Source organism: Ruditapes philippinarum, unplaced genomic scaffold, assembly GCF_026571515.1.
Source record: "Ruditapes philippinarum isolate M1 unplaced genomic scaffold, ASM2657151v2 ctg71_1_1_1_1, whole genome shotgun sequence".
Lineage (NCBI taxonomy): Eukaryota > Metazoa > Mollusca > Bivalvia > Venerida > Veneridae > Ruditapes > Ruditapes philippinarum.
In genome coordinates, this window is record NW_026863691.1 from 47,136 (window position 1) to 68,848 (window position 21,713).

Sequence of the window (21,713 nt, forward strand, 5' to 3'; positions counted from 1 at the left end):
GACTGTATCATGACAATATCGTTGTATTGTTTTTATTGACATGACTGATTAATGGTTGCGTGATTTTTCTTCTCACTATTATCTGACCACTGGTAGTCATCTGCATAATATTATACATGTTGTATTAATTGAACATCTTTCATATCAGTTACTCAGAACTTAACTTCCCTAAAGGCATTTTTTAGCTTTCTTTAATGTCACAATAAGAATTACTGTGCTCAAATCATTGCTTGTATTTAATTGGGATTTTTTAAAATATGGGTAAGTTATCATTTATATGTACTGTGAGAAAAAAGGATATTTTTGAGTGTGTAATATGTTTTGTGTTAAGTCAAGCCAACACTGCTAAGGTCATAATTGCAATTTTTTGGGTTAAATAGCGGAAAAAGACCTCAAGTACCCCTAAGGCAGAAGCGGGCCTTTGAGTAGAACAACCAATCATCTGTAAGCTGGCTTGAATGCATCCTCATATGATGAATGATGCCAAAGCCCGATTGGATTTGAACCCATTGAGAAACCTTAACTATTGGGTCATTGAGGCCTACTGAATATAATTATTTAAGGAAATATTTCTGACTTCTTAATTGAAGTTATTTTTCTATATGTTAATATATCCAGTATGCAGACAGCAGTAGGAAAATATGCAAAACTTATTTTTCTTTACTTTTTTGGGAAGTAGGGATTGGGATTGCTTTTTAAGACAAACTGATACAAGGTGTTATGCAGGTGTCTCTTCAGCTACATTGGAAGAGGTCTAAGAACTCTGATGCCTGTCTGTCTATGGATTATTTCAGGCCTGAGATTGTGAAAAGAACCAGACCTAGTCTTGCAGCTCATTGCTTGGCGACTTAACATAAAAGTTAAAAGTCCATTTCGATTTTTAAACCTCCTGCAGTCTTAAAAATTCTGACATTCCAATTATGTCATATGTTGGGTTTACATATTTTTTGAAGTTATTGAATTATTCATGAGATTTTGCCCAATTGATTGTAAAGGAATTTCACATATCACTGTCAGCTGACAATTTGTCCATACATATTTATCTGCATTAATACAAATTTTAGTATTTCAATATTAATGTTATTGTCCTGCATGCATTTGGCCTAAGGATTTATTGGTTAATATAACACCTTTCAATTGGTCATTTGGCATGTATACAATTAACAATGTAAACAAGAGAGCAGACAGTGGTGTTATTCAGTTCTAACTAATAGGGCAACAGTTTGATTCCAATTTTTAATCTAGGATTTCATTGTGACATAAATGGAGCTATTTAAAATCGAGTCATTACTCATTGCCCCATGTGGCGGAGGGGTTGTCTTTAATGGTTGAAGCATAAGAATTGCTGCCACCATTTATCCTTGCTTGATTGTAAAAGGCAACTTATAACTGGAGTGTAATAATAATGCATCTCCTCTTAGCTCCAGCAGGTGAGGTGGCTTTGACCCCTGGTGTTACTTTAAGTTTGTAACACCAGTGCTTTATTCATTATTATGATAAAATGTTTGTTGTCAATATTGTTAATGTGCAATAATTGAAATGTAATTGAATTGAAATTGATTATTATTGGATGTTTTACAGATGAATGTGACAAAAGCTATTTCTTTGATTAGTATTGGTGTTAATTAATTTAAAAAAGGATGACATTGTGCTATCCTCAGCCTGCAGATTTTATAATTATACACAATTGTTAAAAGCAGGCTCATTGTCCAGTAGTAACAACCAGGTTTATTTCCATTAACTTAAGTTTAACAGAGGACTAGATCTTGAAATTAAAACATCATGATCAAAGAATTACTTTGATGCTCTTTTCATATACATTGTAATACCTTTTGAGTGCAAGCTAGTTGTACATTTACATTGAAATTAATCATTAGACATACACAAAGCTCCATCAAAGGAACATCTTGTATGCAAATATCTTTCCTGGAGCCTTTTTACTAATGCACAGTCTTTCCTACTCATGAAAAAGTTTTGTGTTTGCTTGTTATCCAAATATTATATGCTGCATATATTATGTAGATGTACATCTTGTTGATGTTATATTGTGTATTTTAGCCGGTGGCCTAAAATTACATCACAATAAACTTGAAACTTTGTAAAAAAAAATTAATAATAATAATTACAATGTATAATATATCTGACATTAATTTTTTTTTGTGTATTTCCAGGTACTGACACACAGATGCATCCAAATGTGGCTCCTAAACCAAAGTAAGTTGCAATTAAATATTATTTATATAATTATAATAAAATTATTTGGATATTTATAAATCATTACACCCTCCTATGTATACTTTTTATAAACCTGTTTTAAAAAAGAACAGAACATGTAATAGATCTGTTTCTTGCGGGCTACATTCAGTTTTGCCCGAAGCATATCTTTTACATGCATCTTTTACATGCATGCAGGGATTTACATATCAGTTTTACTTAATGCAAATATTCAACACCATGAGATGTTGTGTTGCGTGCAAAAATCAGGGCTCGAGGTCAAAGATCAAGGTCACTCTGAGATGAAAAATAAAACTTATCCAGGAGCATAATGCCTAATATATATATCTAAATGCCTAAAGATATTAGATGAAAATATGAAAAATGTGTGTATGGATAATAAGGTATAAATTTGAATTGGGAATTTATATAAAAAAAATGTTCACATCTAGTCAACCTTATCTTTGTGAGTATATTGCAAGGCCAGGCCAACAGAGATGCTGAAATGTCTAGGTTTTGTTCAAAGCATTTCTTTCACATTAAATGATAGATTTTAGTATTACTTTATACAAATGTTAAAATGTTAACCATCATAAAACTTAGGGCTGTGCAAATGAAGCAGATCTGTAGGTCAAAGGACAATGTCATACTTAGAGGTCAGCAAGAATACTTGTCTGCATGCTTTGTGAGATTGTGAGGCAGACTTCAGGTCAGAAGACCAAGATCAGATTAGTCAAAATATATTGACCTGCCAAAACTATATTCTGATATATTTTTTGTTCTGGGTCAGAATCTCGCTTCTAGAGGCGAGATATTGACACAACGAAAATAGCACAATATCTTTGTTGCTCAGTACAATTTGTTGGACTTATGATCAGATAAGAAAACAAAAATGCAAGAATTGATCATTTAGTCATCATGAGTTGTGGGATTTTAAGATCAATGTTCATTTCTTGGAGATACCAAGCATTTGTAATGAGAATATTTTATGACAAATTGCCGATCTTTGTAATTTTAGGTTTGAATTTTTAAAAACTTGTATATGTATGAAAACATGCTATTATTTGGTACACGTTTTTATTCCATGTTTAAGATTGATTAACCTTTACTTAGCAAAATTTGTGTAATTGACATGCCTATTTTGAATTTTTTTTTAAGCACCTATTTGATATCAAAGTACTGAAATTAATTAAGCAACAAGTTAAGTGTCTACTGTAGCATTCATTCAGAGTTATAAGCACATGTTCTTATTTTGAGAAGGTGAGGAATGTATGATGTAGCTTATGATAATCATGTTGATGATTCTTCACATCTGCCAGCCCTGAAATAATACACATAAATAGTATAAACTGAAGAAACCCTCTTCTGAAAATCTGACTGATGCCATATGGCCAAAAAAAAGTGTTTTAGTGGCTTGAAACCCAACAAATCCAACAAATGAATTAATGTCCTCCTTGAAAATCTCTCCATGTCACTTTATTGTTTACCCTGTATGATAATACACACTTATATCCTGTAAATAATATACTAGATGTCATCCTCGACTGTGAGTAAGTAATTTAACAATTTAGTATGAATATTCCATTATCTTGTGATTATGTAGGGAATAGAACCCATTTGACACAATACAAGCTGTCTCAATATGATGGCAATATATGCTATAATGTGTTGGTGCATTAATCCTGAAAGTTATCCTAAAATAAATCATAGAGGAGAACTTCAACATTAACCCTTAAAAAGCTTGATGTTATAGACTTGTCGATCTTTTTATTTGGACAAAACCATTTATAATTTTTGATTAATTTCAATATATGTACACTTTTTAATTTAAGCAAAAACATTCATATTTTTTTTGTAAATTTTTAATACATGTATATGTATTGTCTGAATGGTGACCATTGCAGATCATAATCAGATGGGCTCATCTTGGTCTTTACTGGTTGTATGGGTAAATTTATTCACTACATGCTGGCTAAGAGTTAATGTTGGGAAGTAATGCTCTACAAGTGATGGTGTTAAAAATGGGATTTAACTCAATACAGGATTGGAGCTGTACCTCTAGACGCTTGCAGAAATCATGATCACAAAATAGACAAATATCGTTTTTTTCGCCGATTTTTACATTTTTCATTCATTATCATACATAAATCGGTGTGAAAAGATGAATTAGACCTATTTCAGTTCATTCCGTTGGGTAAAAAGGCAAGATTTTAGCATTTTATGATTCAAGCGCCTTGCCCGGTATGTACCGGAATACGGTATTTAGTGTGGTGCTCCAATCCTTTTTTTAGTCTCACTCTTAAAAATGTACTCAGGATAAAATAACCACTCAATTTTGTGTTTGGGAGGATTCTTTTAGTAACATTTAAGCCAAAATATTGCAATAAATACACAATTATAAGTGCATTTAGTAATAATAGAAAAGTACACTGTAGATAACTAGATATACAAAGTATGCTTGGTGTGTCTGGTATATTTCAAAGTCTTAAAAGGATTTATCTGAATCTTTAAAGGCAAAAAAAAATGTTTCTGGGGAAGAGAAATAAATTTCTTCTTAGATGTTGCTTTTCAGACTTTCCTGAAAACAAATTTGAAATTGTTTATTTAAGTTTTAGATAAACTGAGCTTCAATTGGTAGCCCGCAGTCACAGAATATTCATGAAATTGTTCCACTCTTATTGATTACAGAAACAAGTCATAAAATGTACAGAACATGTCCTCACCTTAGTGCAGTAACTGGTTAAATCCTTATATAATTTGATAGGAGTTAACTCATTTCTGCACAAAGGTGACGATTTGAGGTTATATAGCAGGGATAAACTTACGAAGAAAAAAAAATTAAGATGCAAAGAATTTCAAAATTAGATTAATTATTTGATTTTTGTGAATTACAGTATTTTAGATCTTAGTTTGCTTCAGGCTGGTAATAAACAGGTTTTTCCATTATCATTGTCAAGACAATACAAGTGTGATCAAAACTGCATTTCATGGAAATTTGAATTGCACAACATGTAAATTAAAGTGATTTCTGTATAGAATTGAACAGTTACTGATCACATATTTCTGTTGTAGTATTAAACAGTTATCAGTGTAAAATGATCACCTTGGATAAAATAAAATTTCTTTTCTTCTTTCAGATATGACTATTCATTTATTGATTGAGATTTAAGATTTGTTTAAAGAATGTAACTTGTATACATGTAGAGGCTAATAGTCGTGGGTCAAGGTCTATTTAACAGAGTTTTTTTCTCTACTGTTCAACAAAATTTATAATTGACAAACATTGTTTTGGCAAAACTTTTGCTTATTCTGATATTATTTTTGTGTAACAAATTGCTGAAAAGCTTCTTTTAATGCTGCATGCCTCCAGATGACCCAAAATATTTCAAGAAAATTAAACTTGGAAAAAACATACAAAAACTTTGAGAAAAGTGATCAAATTAAAGATTCAAGTGATAATTTATATCTTATGTGCAATTAATGACTGTATTTTGTCGTATTTATCACCATATTTCTACTGCGTTACTAACGCAGTAGGGGCTATTTATGCATATTTTGACCTCTTTTTGGTAATTTACGTGGATTTTAAGTGCCGATTGTAATGTGTCAAGTACTGTCTTTGTTCATTTCACAATATTTTACCTTTAAATACATTTTCAAAATTTTCATGAAAATTAGGATGAATCTGGAGGCGTGCTGCTTTAAATAGTAACGGAAGCCCAGGTTCTAGTAGGACAAGTTTTGAGAAATACATTTGTACAGTGATGTGTTAGCAGATCTATGGGTTAAGTTTATATTTGCATTTTTTTCCATCTTTTTAGCTCACCTGAGCTTGCTCAGGGTGAGCTCTTAGGATCGGTGAATGTCCGTCATCCGTCGTCCGTCCGTCCGTCGTCCGTCGTACGTCCACAATTGCTTGTGAACACTCTAGCGGTCACATTTTTGCCTCAATCATCATCAAACTTGGTCAGGATGCTTATCTAGTTGAAAGCTCGGATGAGTTCGAACATGGCGCATCTCGGATTAAAAACTAGGTCACAAGAGCTAAAAATAGAAAAACCTTGTGAACACTCTAGAGGTCACATTTTTGACCCAATCATCATCAAACTTGGTCAGGATGTTTGTCTAGGTGATAGCTCGGATGAGTTCGAACATGGGTCATCTCGGATGAAAAAGTAGGTCACAGGAGCTAAAAATAGAAAAACCTTGTGAACACTCTAGTGGTCACATTTTTGAACCAATCATCATCAAACTTGGTCAGAATGCTTGTCTAGTCAATTGCTTGGATGAGTTCGAACATGGGTCATCTCTGATGAAAAACTAGGTCACAGGAGCTAAAAATAGAAAAACCTTGTTAACACTCTAGTTGCTACTGTTTTGATCCAAGTATCCTGGAAATTGGTCTGAAAGTTTGTTTTGATGATTTCTAGGTCAAGTTTGAATATGTGTCACCTGGGTAAAAAACTAGGTCGCACTGCTCAAATATGGATAATCCTTGTTAACACTGTAGTGGTCACATTTTTGACTCACCTGTCATGAGACTTGGTCAGAATGCTTGTCTAGGTAATTGTTTGGATGAGTTTGATAATTCAGGTGAGCGATCTAGGGCCATCATGGCCCTCTTGTTTAACTTCACATACAATTCCCTGATGTTAATATCATACTTGCATGGCATATTTTTGGAATATTTTCTGAGACATTATTTATAATTTAATACTTAAAACTGAAATTCTTTTGCATATGTTGTAGTAGTTGAACAATAAACACATTGTCCCTTATGATTGCCAGGGGAGACCAAAAAACCACATTTCTTATCTTTTAATGTTTTATTATAACAATTGATGCATTATCATAGAGGGCGCCTGAAACCTTACAGAACAATAGTGCATTATAGTGTACAAAACGGCTGAATCCTATCAAAAATATATAATCAATGCTGCACTGCCTTAACTCAATGAGACAAAAAGAATAAGTTAGTGCCATTTTGCAATGAACTGTAAATTAATGAAGTTTGTTTTATCATTTTACAGATGGTTTTAAGCTGCTATACCTTCAAGCAATTTCTATTATATTTGTATAGGGATGAAAATTCCAAAATAAAATATTTATGAATATGGTGTCAAGTGTAGTCTGGCAGGAAGTTATAACAGAGCTTTACTGGAAATTTTGTTCTGTAGGAGGTATTAATATTGTAAATGACTCATTATCTATTCAAAGCCAATTTCCTGAGGGAGTGAATTTTCTGTATAACAGAATTATATTGCAGAATAAAAGATAGTTCCCGAATTTTACAGTATTTACCTCCCTTGTCAAAATTCACTGCCATTTTAGGGGTCAATATTCTCAAAAGTATAATTGACAAAGATGAAAATAAAAGAAAAATAATATAAACATCTCAAGTCAAATCAATATTTATTTATTGTCAGAAAGTGTGTAACAGTATAAAGTAAGCTTCCAACATGTGCAGCAAAATATTATTATAACACCAATATGTAATAGATTTTTGTCAGTTTTTATGAAGATGATTGGATTATGATGGATTTTTATCTAATGCTATGTGAAAAGCATCTATTGTCCAGAAGGTTTTTAAATCAATGAGTCTGTAATGAAATAACCTGTTAAATTTTAAAGTTTTCATTTTGCTGCTGTTACTGATTTTGTGTATTGAACAATTCTGGTTTTGCTTAGTGGTTAAGGTGTCTGCCTATCAACCCAGGGATTATGGGTTCGATTGATATAAGTTGCAAGAACTTGTTTTGCAATCCAGCTAAAATAAAAATGTTTGAAAACTAAACCATTCTGGTTTTGAATTGCCCTATACATGTATAGATTAAAACCATTTCAAAGTGGAAGAAAATATAAAGCGATTACACCATGGAACAAAAAGATTAAGTATATGAACCACTCATCACTTTTTATATGCCCGAAAGGGCATATTATGTTATACCCCAGGCGTCCGTCTGTCTGTCCGTCCGTCCGTTAGCAATTTGGTTTCCGGAGCATAACTTAAGTTCCATTTGGCCCACAATGTTCAAACTTCATAGGATGATTGTCCATATTGGGTAGAAGACCCCTATTGATTTTAGGGTCAAAAGGTCAAAGGTCAAGGTCACTATTACCTTAAAACTGAAAGCAGTTTCTGGAGCATAATTAAAGTTCCAATTGGCCCACAATATTCAAACTTCTTAGGATGATTGTCCATATAAGGTAGAAGACTCCTATTGATTTTGGGGTCACAAGGTCAAAGGTTAAGGTCATTATTAATCAACCTACAGCTGTGAAATTTTATAGGATGAACAGCTCATTCCCATGTCTTACAAATGCTTCATCCTTACTAAAAAATAAAACACTTTCGGGCATATAATGCTCCGCCTAGCGGTGCTCTTGTTATTTTTTGGGTCATTTTGCACAATGAAATTATCATTCAGGAGAAAGGGAGTGAAAGAATTATATAAAAAGTCATTGGTCTATACTTACTTTAAATGGTACACATAAATCTTGAAAAATATTTCCTGTCACTTCCTAGTAAAAAAAACATCAATGATCCAGTCCCTTTAAAATAGACTTTGGATCCAAGAGGCTTTAAAAGAGAAATTTTCTTGAGAAAATATGTCTTAAAATATAATCTACATGAGTTATTACCAGCATGGGCGGTATCTGAGTACTGTAATTTATTTCATCAGTTTACATCTAACAAGGCTTATCATATTGTAATGGGGCTTATCATACATAAAGATAACAGGGGGAGATATGCTTTATCATCTGCACAGAGCTTCATTCATGAATTATGCTAGATATGCCGCCATTTAAGCTTGATGGTGTTTAAATTGGATGGTTTATTCCCATTTAATAAGACCTACTGGGATAAAAGGAGAAAATAATAAATTAAATCAGACTGGGACTTCCCCTACTTGTAGTTTATTTTCAAAACTGTTTTTATACATCCGAAAGAATGTTGGGTATATTGTTTGAGAATTCATTTACATTGTCATTTTGATTCAGGTATTTAAACATTGCAAGATGCTTAGATGTTAATCATATACCGTACATATTTCTAAGTTTATTATGTACTAGTTGTTGATCAAATTCAGACCTAAATGTAATATACCAAATGATTCATCTTGGGAAATGGAAATCAAAAGATTGATCACAGATGCTAGTTTGATTCCCAAAAGGAGAGAATTATTTTATGTGAAGAAGCCAAGAAACCTTCTTTCACCAGAAAACTAGAAGCAGTCACTAAGACATGCCAAGTTATAAATGTAATAATTTAAAAATTATGTGATTGGGCCAGTAGAACTTCTGTAGATGGTAATTGGAGGAGCATTTTGTATTCTTATTGATTTGCAAAGTACTCTGTTTAATGGAAAGATAAAAAAAATATTTTCTGTTTGTTGAAAAATATTTTTTTTTTTCAGGCCACCTCCGCAGACTATGAAACCTAAACCCTCATTACCAAAGAAACCAGCAGTTGCCTCAAAACCTACTTCTAAGATTTTGGAGAAAAATCTCTCACAAAATGGTAAGTTACAAATGTTTGTTTTGTTTTGTCAGACACTGAAACTATTGATTTTCAGTGCATACAGGAGACTTTTATCTTCTAGACTTTTATTTTTTATTTAAAATCTTCAGAAAATTGTTCAACTTCTAGTTAAGTATTGAGCCTAAATGCTCAGAGATGAGCTTTTGTGATGGCTGTGTGTTCATTGTCAGTGGTCGTCTGAGTCTTCTGTCATTGGTCCACCTTTGTTTTCCACAGTTTCTTTAAACAACATCTCCTAATCTACTTTAAGGATTTTGACCAAACTTAATTGGAATGATCTTTAGGTGGTTATGAAAGTTAAATAAATGGTTACAGTCTGATTTATAAGTAGGGCACAGGAGTAGGGGTGTCACTTTTATCCATTTAAACGGGTATGGTTGATTTCCAGCTAAAAAACTGTTAGAAAATTCAATTACCCGTAACCAAGGTTAGTATTTAACTAAGTTTGTTTTGTTTGTTTGTTTCATTTTACGCCTTTTCCCAACAGTATTTCAGTCATATAGGCGGTTAGTTTCCTAACCATCATTCCTGGAGAGTTACACCAGTACTAGACTACCTTCCTCTGTGCTAAACTACCAAAGCATCTCCTCGGGATCGAACCCACGCCAGAGAGGTAACTTGATTAGAAGTCATCAACTCTAACCCCTAGACCACGGAGGCGGGTTGGAACAGTTTTAAATTGATTATGAATATAACCTTATTTTTATGACTAGATGTGACAATTGTTTGTATTTTAGTTGTACTCAACAATGAATTATTTTCAATCTGATCGAAAATGGTACGACCTTAGTGGAAAATAGATACTCCATATTCATTTTGAGTACAACAAAATATGAACAAAATGGCATATCTTGTCATAAAGAAGTTAATGTTGAAAATCTAAGGATTTTATATTTACAGTCGGTTAAACATTTAACACAGTTATTACGTCACCGTTTAAACGGTTAGCATTTTTTCTAACCGTGACATCCCTACACAGGAGATAGAATGTAGACTTTGAAATGTCTTATCAAAAACTACAATGCCCAGAGTTTTGATATTTAACATGTAGCATCACCTTGTGATCCTCAAAAGTTTTACAAATCATGTCCATGTAAAAAACGCTGAAAAAAATTTCTTCTCTGTAATTGTAATGCCAAGAGCCTTGTTACATTACCTTGTAGTCTTCTACAAATTTGTATAAATCATGCCCCTTGGGTCAAAATTAGCACAGCCCTTGGGTCACTTATTTTATATAGACTTGTATAGGAAAATACTTTTAATTCTTCTTTTGTGAAACTACATTGTCAAAAACTTAGATATTTAGCATGTAGCATTGCCCAGTGGACCTCAACAAAAGTTATATAAGTAATGCCCTTGGGGTCAAAATGGTCCTGCCCTGGGGGTCACTTATTTTACATAATCTTGTAAAGTAAAAATATCTCACTTATTTAACAGTTTATCAGTGTGAAAAAAGACAAACCTAAAGTGAACTCATTACTTGCTTAAATCTATTCTAGCAATGTATCTCAGGTGAGCTAACCAGGGACATCATGGCCATCTTGTTGTTTTTTTTTAAATAGATAATTAAGATGAGTATGACAAATGTGCTTGTAACTAATTTTCTAGATTTTATGTTTTAATAGTTCATTAATGGAACAAGTTGTTATAGGAGAATAGAATGTAGATTTCATCAATATATGTTTTTTCTTTATTTATCTGTTGTTAGCTTACCAGAACCGAAGGTTCAGTGTGAGCTGTTAGTATCAAATGGGGATACTCTGGTGTCCATTGTCATATGTCAACAATCATCTTCTTCTCTGAAACTGATGGGCAGATATACCTCAAATTTGGTCTGTGGCATCCTTTTGACAGTCACGCTTAAATTTGCTCATGTCATTTCAATTGGCCCCTTTTCGGGGTCAACAGAGCTAAAAATAGAAAAACCTTTATACATCTACTACAAAATTAAATGATGTATGATCACCAAAATTTGTCTGTAGCATTCTTAGATTGTTTTGTATCAAATTTGCTCATTTTAATTTTATTGGCCCCTTTTAGGGGCCCATGGCCTCTAAAGCTAAAAATAGATAAACCTTTGAACATCATCTCCAACTGAAATTATTGATGGATGATCATCAAACTTTTATCAAGTTTGCTCATATTAATTTGATTGTCCCCTTTTAGGTGCTGCTAATGCTAAAGGTAGAAAAACCTTTGAACAACATCTACTGAAATAATTGATGGTTGGTCACTAAATTTTGTCTGTAGCATTCTTAGGTAGTGTTTCATCAAGTTTGCTCATATTAATTTGATTTTAGGGGCCGCTTAAGCCCTAAAAATAAAAAAATTTGAACATCATCTTTTACTGAAATAATTGATGGATGATCACCAAACTTTGTCTGTAGCATTCTTAGGTAGTGTTTTATCAAGTTTGCTCATACTAATTTGACTGGCTCCTTTTAGGGGGACTTTAAAGCTAAAAATAGAAATTTCTTTAAAGGTCTGCTTCTACAGAACTAATTGATGGATGATCACCAAACTTTGTCATGAAAAGCAGTTGTTTCTGGTGAGCGACTCAGGGCCATCATGGCCGTCTTGTTTATTTAACCTCCTAGATATGCACTTCAACACAGTATAATTGCACAATCTTATTTTAAGAACTCTCTTTGTTTTGCTTTCTTTGCTTTCTATTACAAAACACAATATTATCCCATGTAATGTTTCAGGGTCAGACATATCAGAATCACAAACCCATAAACCAGATGTCCCAGAGAAAGTTGCATCTGCAGACCAATCTTCCCCTTCACAGAAGGCAGCTGCCCTACGGCCCAAAGAACCACCACCACCTTTACCTAAAACAGCACCTAAAGGATCAGTTGTACACAAAACTCCACCCACCATTCACAAGACTCCACCTCCAGATCGCAAAACTTCAAACCCAGTTCACAAAACCCCTCCTCCCTTACCTAAAACCACTCCACGATCATCAGTTAAACTTAAAGAGGGTTCACCTGATTTAAAAAAGAAGAATGACAAATCAAGATCATCTAACATTGGAACAAATTCTGATGCTGTTGAAAATATTCAAATTAACAATGCTGAAATAGTTTCTGGAGAAGAATCTAAACATGAAAAAGAGGATTTTACTTTTAGTAATTTGAAATCAAAATTTATTAACTCAAGTGAAAATATTGCAAAAGTTGCTCCTAAAGTTGCAACAAAGCCAAAACCTGTACCTAAAGGTAAACAAAAAGCTATTTCAGATACTAAAAGTGTAAACCAGACTGAAGATGAAAAACCTGTAAACAAGAATGGGTTAAATATAAAATCAGGAAACAGTAAATCAAAATGGTTTGTTAGTGATAGTTCTGCAGATAATGAAAATGATTTGCATCAAACAGCTGAAAACAGTGAATCAGCAATACAGTTCTTGAAAGGTAACAAAAGTTTTTCAGATTCAACTGTTTGGTTTAATAAGTCAGATGAATCTCCCAAACACTCTCCAAAACATTCCCCAGTTGTACCTCGTAAACCTCCACCTAGGACACCACCAAAACCAAGTTTATCACATTCTAAAGAGGATATAAGCATTTCAAATGAAAATTTCAGTTCTTCCAGTGATAATAGTCCAATAAAACAGCAAGAAAAACTTTTTGATACAAGGGGAAGTTCTACCCCACCAAAACTAAATTTAACACATTCTAGAGAGGATATAAGCAATGCCAATGAAATTTTTAGCTCTTCTTGTGACAATAGTCCAATAAAACAGCAAGAAAAACTTGTTGATACTAGAGGAAAATCTACCCCACCAAAACCAAATTTAACACATTCTAGAGAGGATATAAGCAATGCCATTGAAAGTTTTAGCTCTTCTGGTGATAAAAGTCCAATAAAACAGCAAGATTCAAGGGGGAAAGGAAATACTGAAGACAAATGTACATTCCAAAAACAATCTGAAGTTGATGTAGATAATGAGGATAATGACAAATGTGTACTAGGCTCTGAAGAAAATACAAAACCTGAGATTCAGAATATACAAAACATAGAATCTTCGGAAGATAAACCAAAGTGTAAAGGGAGTCCAAAACCTCCTCCGAAACCTGTACCTAGGAGACCAACCCCATCTGTAAGGCCAAGGCCAACTCCTAGAAAAAGATTGTCTATAAATAGACTGTCTGGGTCAGATGAAACATTTGGAACGGATTCTGAAAATAGTGAAAAGTATTCTGATGGAAATAGAATTACAGATGATGAGATAACAGACAAAAATGAGCTTGAGATTAATGAAGGTATAAAAAATAATAGTGATATTAAAAAAGACCATCTTGGCCAAGATAAAGAAAATAATGTTAATGTTGATCTTAGTGACAGAAATGATTCTGATGTGACACTGAGGCGCTTTGTTGATGATTCTGGTGAAGAGCAGCACTACAGGGCAATAGATAAAAGAAAGACAAAATCTCATATCACAGAACTTGAAAATGAAACAGATGAAAATACAGTTATTCTGAGAGAGAAAATTACGCGGGAGGAAAGTATAAGTGAAGAAATTACAATGGAACAACTTAAAAGCATTGAACATTTATTGGAAGCTTCTGATGATGAAGATGATACTCATAAATTTGTGCCAAAAGTTGACTTGCCTGTTACTGATTTAGGGCAGAAGAAAACTGAAAAACTTGAAGTGATGGATGGAAAAAATAAAAGACAGGCTTATGAAGTTGCATCAGACGATTCAGATGAACTAGATGACAAAGCTCTTCTAGAGCCATCATCTTTGTTGAATGAAATTGAAGACATTCTTACAAGGAGTTTTAAACATTCATCTTTGACAAGGTCAGGGTCATCACCAGAGAAAAAATCTTCACCATACCTACAAACTGACAGTGAAGCACTCGGTAGAACAGAAAGATCAATGTCAGTTGATGCTGACACACCGATGAGGCCACCAAGGCCTAAAAAGGAGCAGAAAAAAATGCGATCCATGAGTCAAGTTACTAGTATGTATGATTCTTGTGGAAGTGACACTGAATCATTACCAGATATGTCTAGAAATAGAGATTTGTCCTTTTGTTCAAATGATGCAAATGTTTCATTAACACTTGGAAAAGCAAAGCCTCATCCACCTAAACCTAAAAGAAACAAATTATTGAAAGTTCAAAGAAGTCAGTCTGATATTACAGCAATGAAGTCAGTAGTAGATTCAAAATCACCAAATAGAGAACGAATGGTGTCAGAAAAGCATAATACCAAAAACAAAAATGATTCACCAAAGAAAGGAGATGGATCACCTAGACAAGTTTCATGGAGGAAGAATCGTCCAACTCGTAAGGCACCCCCACCTCCTCAAAAAGTACCACCTCTAAAAGTAACACCGGCTTCACCTGGGATTACATTGGATTCTGTCGTTCCTCTTGATTCTAGAGTGAAATCTATGCAAATTACAAAAACCTCTAATAGTGCAAAAGATAAAACAGCATTCCATAATTCAGTAGGACCATTCTACCACTCAATAGATGATGGGGAAGTAGGATTATCTGACGGGGAACATGATTATCAAGATATTCCAGATGATAATGATAAAAACAGTAACATTAAGTATGGAGAAATGGTAAAAGGGAACATGAGCCAACGTGAAAAATCAGCATCTCCTCCAAAACTACCTCCAAGGAACTTGAGTAACTCTCATTCTTTTGATAATTCAAGTATGTCATCTGCTGGACATGAATTTGATAGTGCAATAACTGGAGGAGCAAGCTCAACTGAGGACATGTCTATTTCAAGCGGATGTTTTGAACAAGATGTTACTTCACCTGGATTTAAAAATCATCACATCATGAAATCATTATACCCTAAAACTTCAAGCCCTTGTGTTAAAAATAGACAGCATACAGGAAGTGATGAAAATATGCTTTCCTCTGGACTGGGTCCAAGTAATTCCTCTCTTTCTGATAGCACAGAAGATAAGAAAAGACGACCAGTCAGTGGATGTAGTATACAGTCTGACAGTTGGTCTGGAAGTCATGAAGCAGAACAGTCATCTTCAGATTCTGACTTAGATGATGAGGAAAAGGTAAATAATCACTTTTTTTTATAAAGTATTAAACCATCAATGAGATTTTCACTTTGAAAAGTATACTGTGAATGACATAATGACTGTTTGAAGGGACTTAACCTGTTACAATTGTTGTGTTTTGTCATGCAATATTTATTCCCCTTTAATCTTTATGTTCAATATCCATGTTAAATTAAGGAAATTTATGTGTGACTTGTTGTTTTACACAAGCAATTGTTTTTGAACTTATTTGTAGTATCATTTTAAAATGTTTAGTAATAATGATTAATTGTTTTTGATGAGAATAAATCAGTTTTGCTCTGTAATTGGTTTAACCCATTACTTCATAAGCATTTTGTGAAAAATTGCTGTTTTCATTGAAAAGTCTCCCGTTACAAGTTCAAATTGCTATAATACTATAAAAACTGCTTCAACACTAATCAAACTTGGCACAAATGTTGACTGGACCATTGCCCTTGCAACAACATGCTCAGGCTTAAATTTTCTGTTGCCATGGCAACGAGGGGACATCTCAAAATTGCCAAAAATCACTATTTTGCGTTGATTTTTTCCATCAAAATTGATTTCAAACTGCTGCAACTTCTCAATGGATTGAGATAGAGTCAAATGCTTTTCAGCGTTGGTTACACGTTACCTTATGATCAATCTGGGGTCATTTATAGCCTCTCACAAGTCCAAAATTTTCTTGGCGATGAGGGGGACTCCGCCCCCCTTCAAACCCCCCCAAACAGAAGGGGGCACATCCCCCTTCTGGCAACCCCCTGATGTACTTTTTGGTTGGGGGGCCGCGCCGAAAAAGAGGTCACTTTTTTTAACAACATTTCTCAAACAAAAACAAGTGTTTGGGGCCTAAATAAGGCATTTTTTCATCATTTGAGACAACAAAAAGGGGGGGGGGTGAAAAAGGCGTTAAAAGGCGTGTATATGAAGTAATGGGTTAATAGTAATATCAGAATGGGAATATCAAACGGTATTATCTTTGGACCCATGTGCTACAGCACCTAATGATTGTAGGTTTTTAGGCTGTATAAAGGTGAAGAACAATAAATTCATTTTCAATACAGCAGAAAAATTGGTCATAACAAAAGTAATGGCTGAAAACTAGTCTTCTAATGAATCTTAGCATAAATGTATATACATATATGCCCCGTAAATCTCACAATATGGCAACAAAGTCAAATTTTGGGTTTTGAATTGTGTCAGTTTATTACTTACAAAATGTTTTTCATGTTTTTTTTTGTTTTTAAGCCCCCACAGAGTGGGAGCATATAGCGTTGCACTTGTCCGTCCGAGTGTCCGACCGTCACGCCGTACGTCCGTCCGTCTGTCCGTACGTCCCGAAATCTTGTGAACGCAACTCCTCTCAAACCGGATGGCAGATTTTGCTTAAACTTCCAGTGATGAACAACCTTAATGTGTAGATGGTAGTAAAGGAAGGAATTTTTGCTGCGACCAAATTTAACAGAATTATGGCCCTTTGTTGATTTTTTCACTATATACTATGTAGAAATTTTGTGAACGCAACTCATCTTAAACCGGATGGCAGATTTTGCTTAAACTTCCAGGGATGAACAACCTTAATGTGTAGATGGTAGTAAAGGAAGGAATTTTTGCTGTGACCAAATTTAACAGAATCATGGCCCTTTGTTGATTTTTAACCAGGTTTTCCGAAGGAAAAAACTGGTTATTAGATTGAGGTATGTCGGCGGGCGGGCGGGCGGATAGGCGGACGGGCAGGCGTAAACAATTTCTTCTGTGCGCAACTCCTCCTACATTTCTCAACGGATTTTGACCAAACTTTCACAGAAGCTTTGTCATCAAGTGCCCTGGCGCATATTGTCGGGTTTTGCGATTAGATAATATTTGACCTAATTATGGCCCTTTGTTTTTTTTCCTTATATAAAATATATAGTGAACAATTTCTTCTGTGCGCAACTCCTCCTACATTTCTCAACGGATTTTGACCAAACTTTCTCAGAAGCTTTGTCATCAAGTGCCCTGACACATATTGCCAGGGTTTTGCGATTGGTATATATTTGACCTAATTATGGCCCTTTGTTTTTTTTCCTTATATAGAATATATAGTGAACAATTTCTTCTGTGCGCAACTCCTCCTACATTTCTCAACGGATTTTTGACCAAACTTTCACAGAAGCTTTGTCATCAAGTGCCCTGGCGCATATTGTCGGGTTTTGCGATTAGATAATATTTGACCTAATTATGGCCCTTTGTTTTTTTTCCTTATATAAAATATATAGTGAACAATTTCTTCTGTGCGCAACTCCTCCTACATTTCTCAACGGATTTTGACCAAACTTTCTCAGAAGCTTTGTCATCAAGTGCCCTGACACATATTGCCAGGGTTTTGCGATTGGTATATATTTGACCTAATTATGGCCCTTTGTTTTTTTTCCTTATATAGAATATATAGTGAACAATTTCTTCTGTGCGCAACTCCTCCTACATTTCTCAACGGATTTTGACCAAACTTTCTTAGAAGCTTTGTTATCAAGTGCCTGGCACATATTGTCGGGGTTTTGTGATTGGATAATATTTGACCGAATAATGGCCCTTTGTATATTTTTTCCTTATACAGAATATATAGAGAACAATTTCTTCTGTGCTCAACTCCTCCTACATTTCTCAACAGATTTTGACCACACTTTCTTAGAAGCTTTGTTATCAAGTGCCTGGCACATATTGTCGGGGTTTTGTGATTGGATAATATTTGACCGAATTATGGCCCTTTGTATATTTTTTCCTTATACAGAATATATAGTGAACAATTTCTACAGTGCGCAACTTCTCCTACATTTCTCAATGGATTTTGACCAAACTTTCACAGAAGCTTTGTCATCAAGTGCCCTGGCGCTCACTAAATTCCCATGTTTCTTCCAAGACATCATTCAAGTATTTTTTTAAAATTGTGAACATACTTTTCTTGATATCGCACAAAACACCACACGCCAATATTGTTGACAAAAGAAAATGACAAGAGACGCAAAAATGTAAAAATTAAGCAAAAATAAAGTACTGTTTACCTTTCTAAAACATTTGGGAAAAAAAGGCGAATAGACAACATAAAATTTCTCAATCATTTTTGTTTGAGGAATATTAAAAAAGCCATAATTCCTCCTAAAAGTTCAATTAAAAACAAATGCCCCTTCATGACAAAGCTTCTGTGAAATATTTTGCTGAAAACCTGGTTGCATCGCATTGCGATGTTCCTTGTTTCACTATATACTATGTAGAAATTTTGTGAACGCAACTCCTCTTAAACCGGATGGCAGATTTTGCTTAAACTTCCAGGGATGAACAACCTTAATGTGTAGATGGTAGTAAAGGAAGGAATTTTTGCTGCGACCAAATTTAACAGAATTATGGCCCTTTGTTGATTTTGATTTTTCAATTTGTGGCACATGTAGTCCAAAAAATATTTGACCTAGAGTCATAAGATTGACAGAACAGTGGCGTGTGGGGGCATCTGTGTCCTATGGACACATTTCTAGTTTGTTTTTTAAATAGACCATTTTAAGACATATTCCTGAACAGGTTGATTAGATGATTATGAAACTCAGTATGACTTAATGTAAATGATATTTGGAACTGATGCTCATCAAATACTTTCAAAATTACTATTATTAAATCATGCCTCTAACTTCAAATAGAAATTTTTAAAAGAAAAACAAAATTTCACATTAAGTGAATGGCTATAAACGATAACTATAAACAGCTGTTTTATTTATATAGACTACTCTGTTCAAATTTATGGGCTTTATAGTGTCCTTTTAAGTCAAGATACCAAATTTATTTTTTCTCGTATTCTGTTGCACATTATAATACTGTCAAGCTTCAATCAAGTTACATGGTGGATATCTATTCAACTAATTTGTTTGTTATTTTTATCAAATCAATGCAATTTATTTCAGATAATTATTTAAACTTTGGACAAAAGGGAAAGCACTCAGTTCTTCTCATCTTTAAATTATAATTTTGTTTACTGTACATGTGTTAATTTGTTGTGTTTGGTAATGATAATATCAATTAATTAACATGGATAAGCATAGATATACATATACATATGATACTTAAAGAGATAGGAATATTCTGATCTTATCTTTAATTGTTTAGACCATAATTAACTTAATTGATTACAAATTTTGTTGATGCTATTAAGTATATACACTTATAGTACATGACATTAATGGTGTTTCGTGAACACTTTTGTAAATATTGATTGTGAAACTCTTAATCATGGATGTACTTGTTGGCTGTATCTAATTGAGGAAGAAAAAAAAAGTTTTGATATTGAAATAAACATGGTAGGAATCATCTCATTATAATAATGATAATAAGGATGACTTTATTTCCTCGAATTTTACTTCTACTTTTTATTTTGTAGAAAAAGAGGGCATTGATTGTAATTTTAAAGAAAGTAAGGATGACTTGTCTTGCTTACTTTCATGACATTTTTTGAACCGCCATGCAAAACAACTCTAGAGTTTATACCTCAGGAGTCATGGCTTCTCCGTACATGTATATATATATAGTGATAATTCTAATAATCTTCTTGTCTGAAAGTGCTAACGCTTAGATATTTGGCATGAAACATCATCTAATGGAGTTCAAATTATGTCCATTGGGTCAAAATTGGCCATGCCCTGTTGGGGGTCATGTGTTTTCTTTGTATGTATTTTAAGTAAAACCTTCAGATATATTCAAGCAAGATTTTCAAATTATTGTTCTGTTTTAAATATTGGCCAGGCCCCAGGGTCATGGTTTTTTCGCTTTATGAACATAGTTAACAATTAAAAAATCTTCTTCTCTACACCATGAGTTATAAGTTATATGATATAGTGTTTAGGTTAGTCTTGACTAGTAGATAACCGCTTTTGATTTTGAGGTCAAAGGTGAAGGTCACAGTGGCCTTGACCATTAAAGCATCTGTAAACATTGTGTTGTCCGGTGTAACAAAATCCTTACTTAAAAGGAGAACAAAATAAAATTACTATTTCAGAAATATTGTTTTGGGTTTCAAAATAACTTTAATATTTACACCAGATCAGTAAAAATATGTGAAATAAGTCCAAACAAGTTACAGAGGCATGCTTATTTGTAAAGCATTATTCGGTATTGCCAAGCAAGATGTAATAATTTTCTGGACAATTTTGAAACATGTCTATATGATTTACAATGTTTCAGTAACAAAATAGTAGTATCAGTTAAACTTAAATTAGACTTACAAGTGTGTGATTAGGTTACGTTTCATCTCATAAGACATAGTGTTAATCCTGACATGACTGAGAATTTATGAAAGTTGTCACAGTAAAAAAAGATAAAAAGATTAAACATTCTATATATGACCCTTGCAAACTGTTAATCCATACAAGTGCCCAATGCCATGTCATTTGGACAATTTATGATATGCAATAAAAGGACATGCTTGCAATAACACTTGAATTTTGCTTGTTTTATCAGCATGATTGTGGAGATAAAGGCCTTTTAAAGGCACCATATTCCTTAGAAACTAATAAATATTTCCTCTTTTTCAGTGAGGTCAAAAACAAGTTTTAGTTTTTTTAATAAGCTATTTTAGAGCATGTTACTAGTTGTTTATCACCTGAAGAAAGGAGTGATGAATGTAAAGTTATTTGTTACAAAAGTAGCAAAATGTAAACGAAGTAGTGTTTTGACTTCCGTACAAAATACTAAATTACTAGGATTATACTCCTTTCAAATGGCACCAGAAGCAAATGATAGTTTAGATAATTGGCCAACTATATAGTACACCAAATATAAAAAGCTTTTGAGAAAGCATTTCTGGGGCATAATGGGCCTTTATATAGAATTTGAAGAGGACCCTGTGTAGACTGAACCAAATTCAACAAAAAAAATAGG

General features: G+C 33.6%; 1 protein-coding gene across 5 annotated transcripts in view; it reads left to right on the forward strand.

The window, feature by feature from the left end:
• The window catches only part of LOC132723010 (FYVE, RhoGEF and PH domain-containing protein 6-like), a 69,632-nt gene that overhangs the window by 16,161 nt on the left and 31,758 nt on the right, over positions 1–21,713 (forward strand). For all 5 annotated transcript variants that reach the window (XM_060707659.1, XM_060707661.1, XM_060707658.1 and 2 more), the window contains exons 2-4: positions 2,172–2,214; positions 9,633–9,736; positions 12,466–15,812. In XM_060707659.1, coding sequence (XP_060563642.1) covers positions 2,172–2,214; positions 9,633–9,736; positions 12,466–15,812 — 3,494 coding nt within the window. The remainder of the gene's footprint in view (positions 1–2,171; positions 2,215–9,632; positions 9,737–12,465; positions 15,813–21,713) is intronic.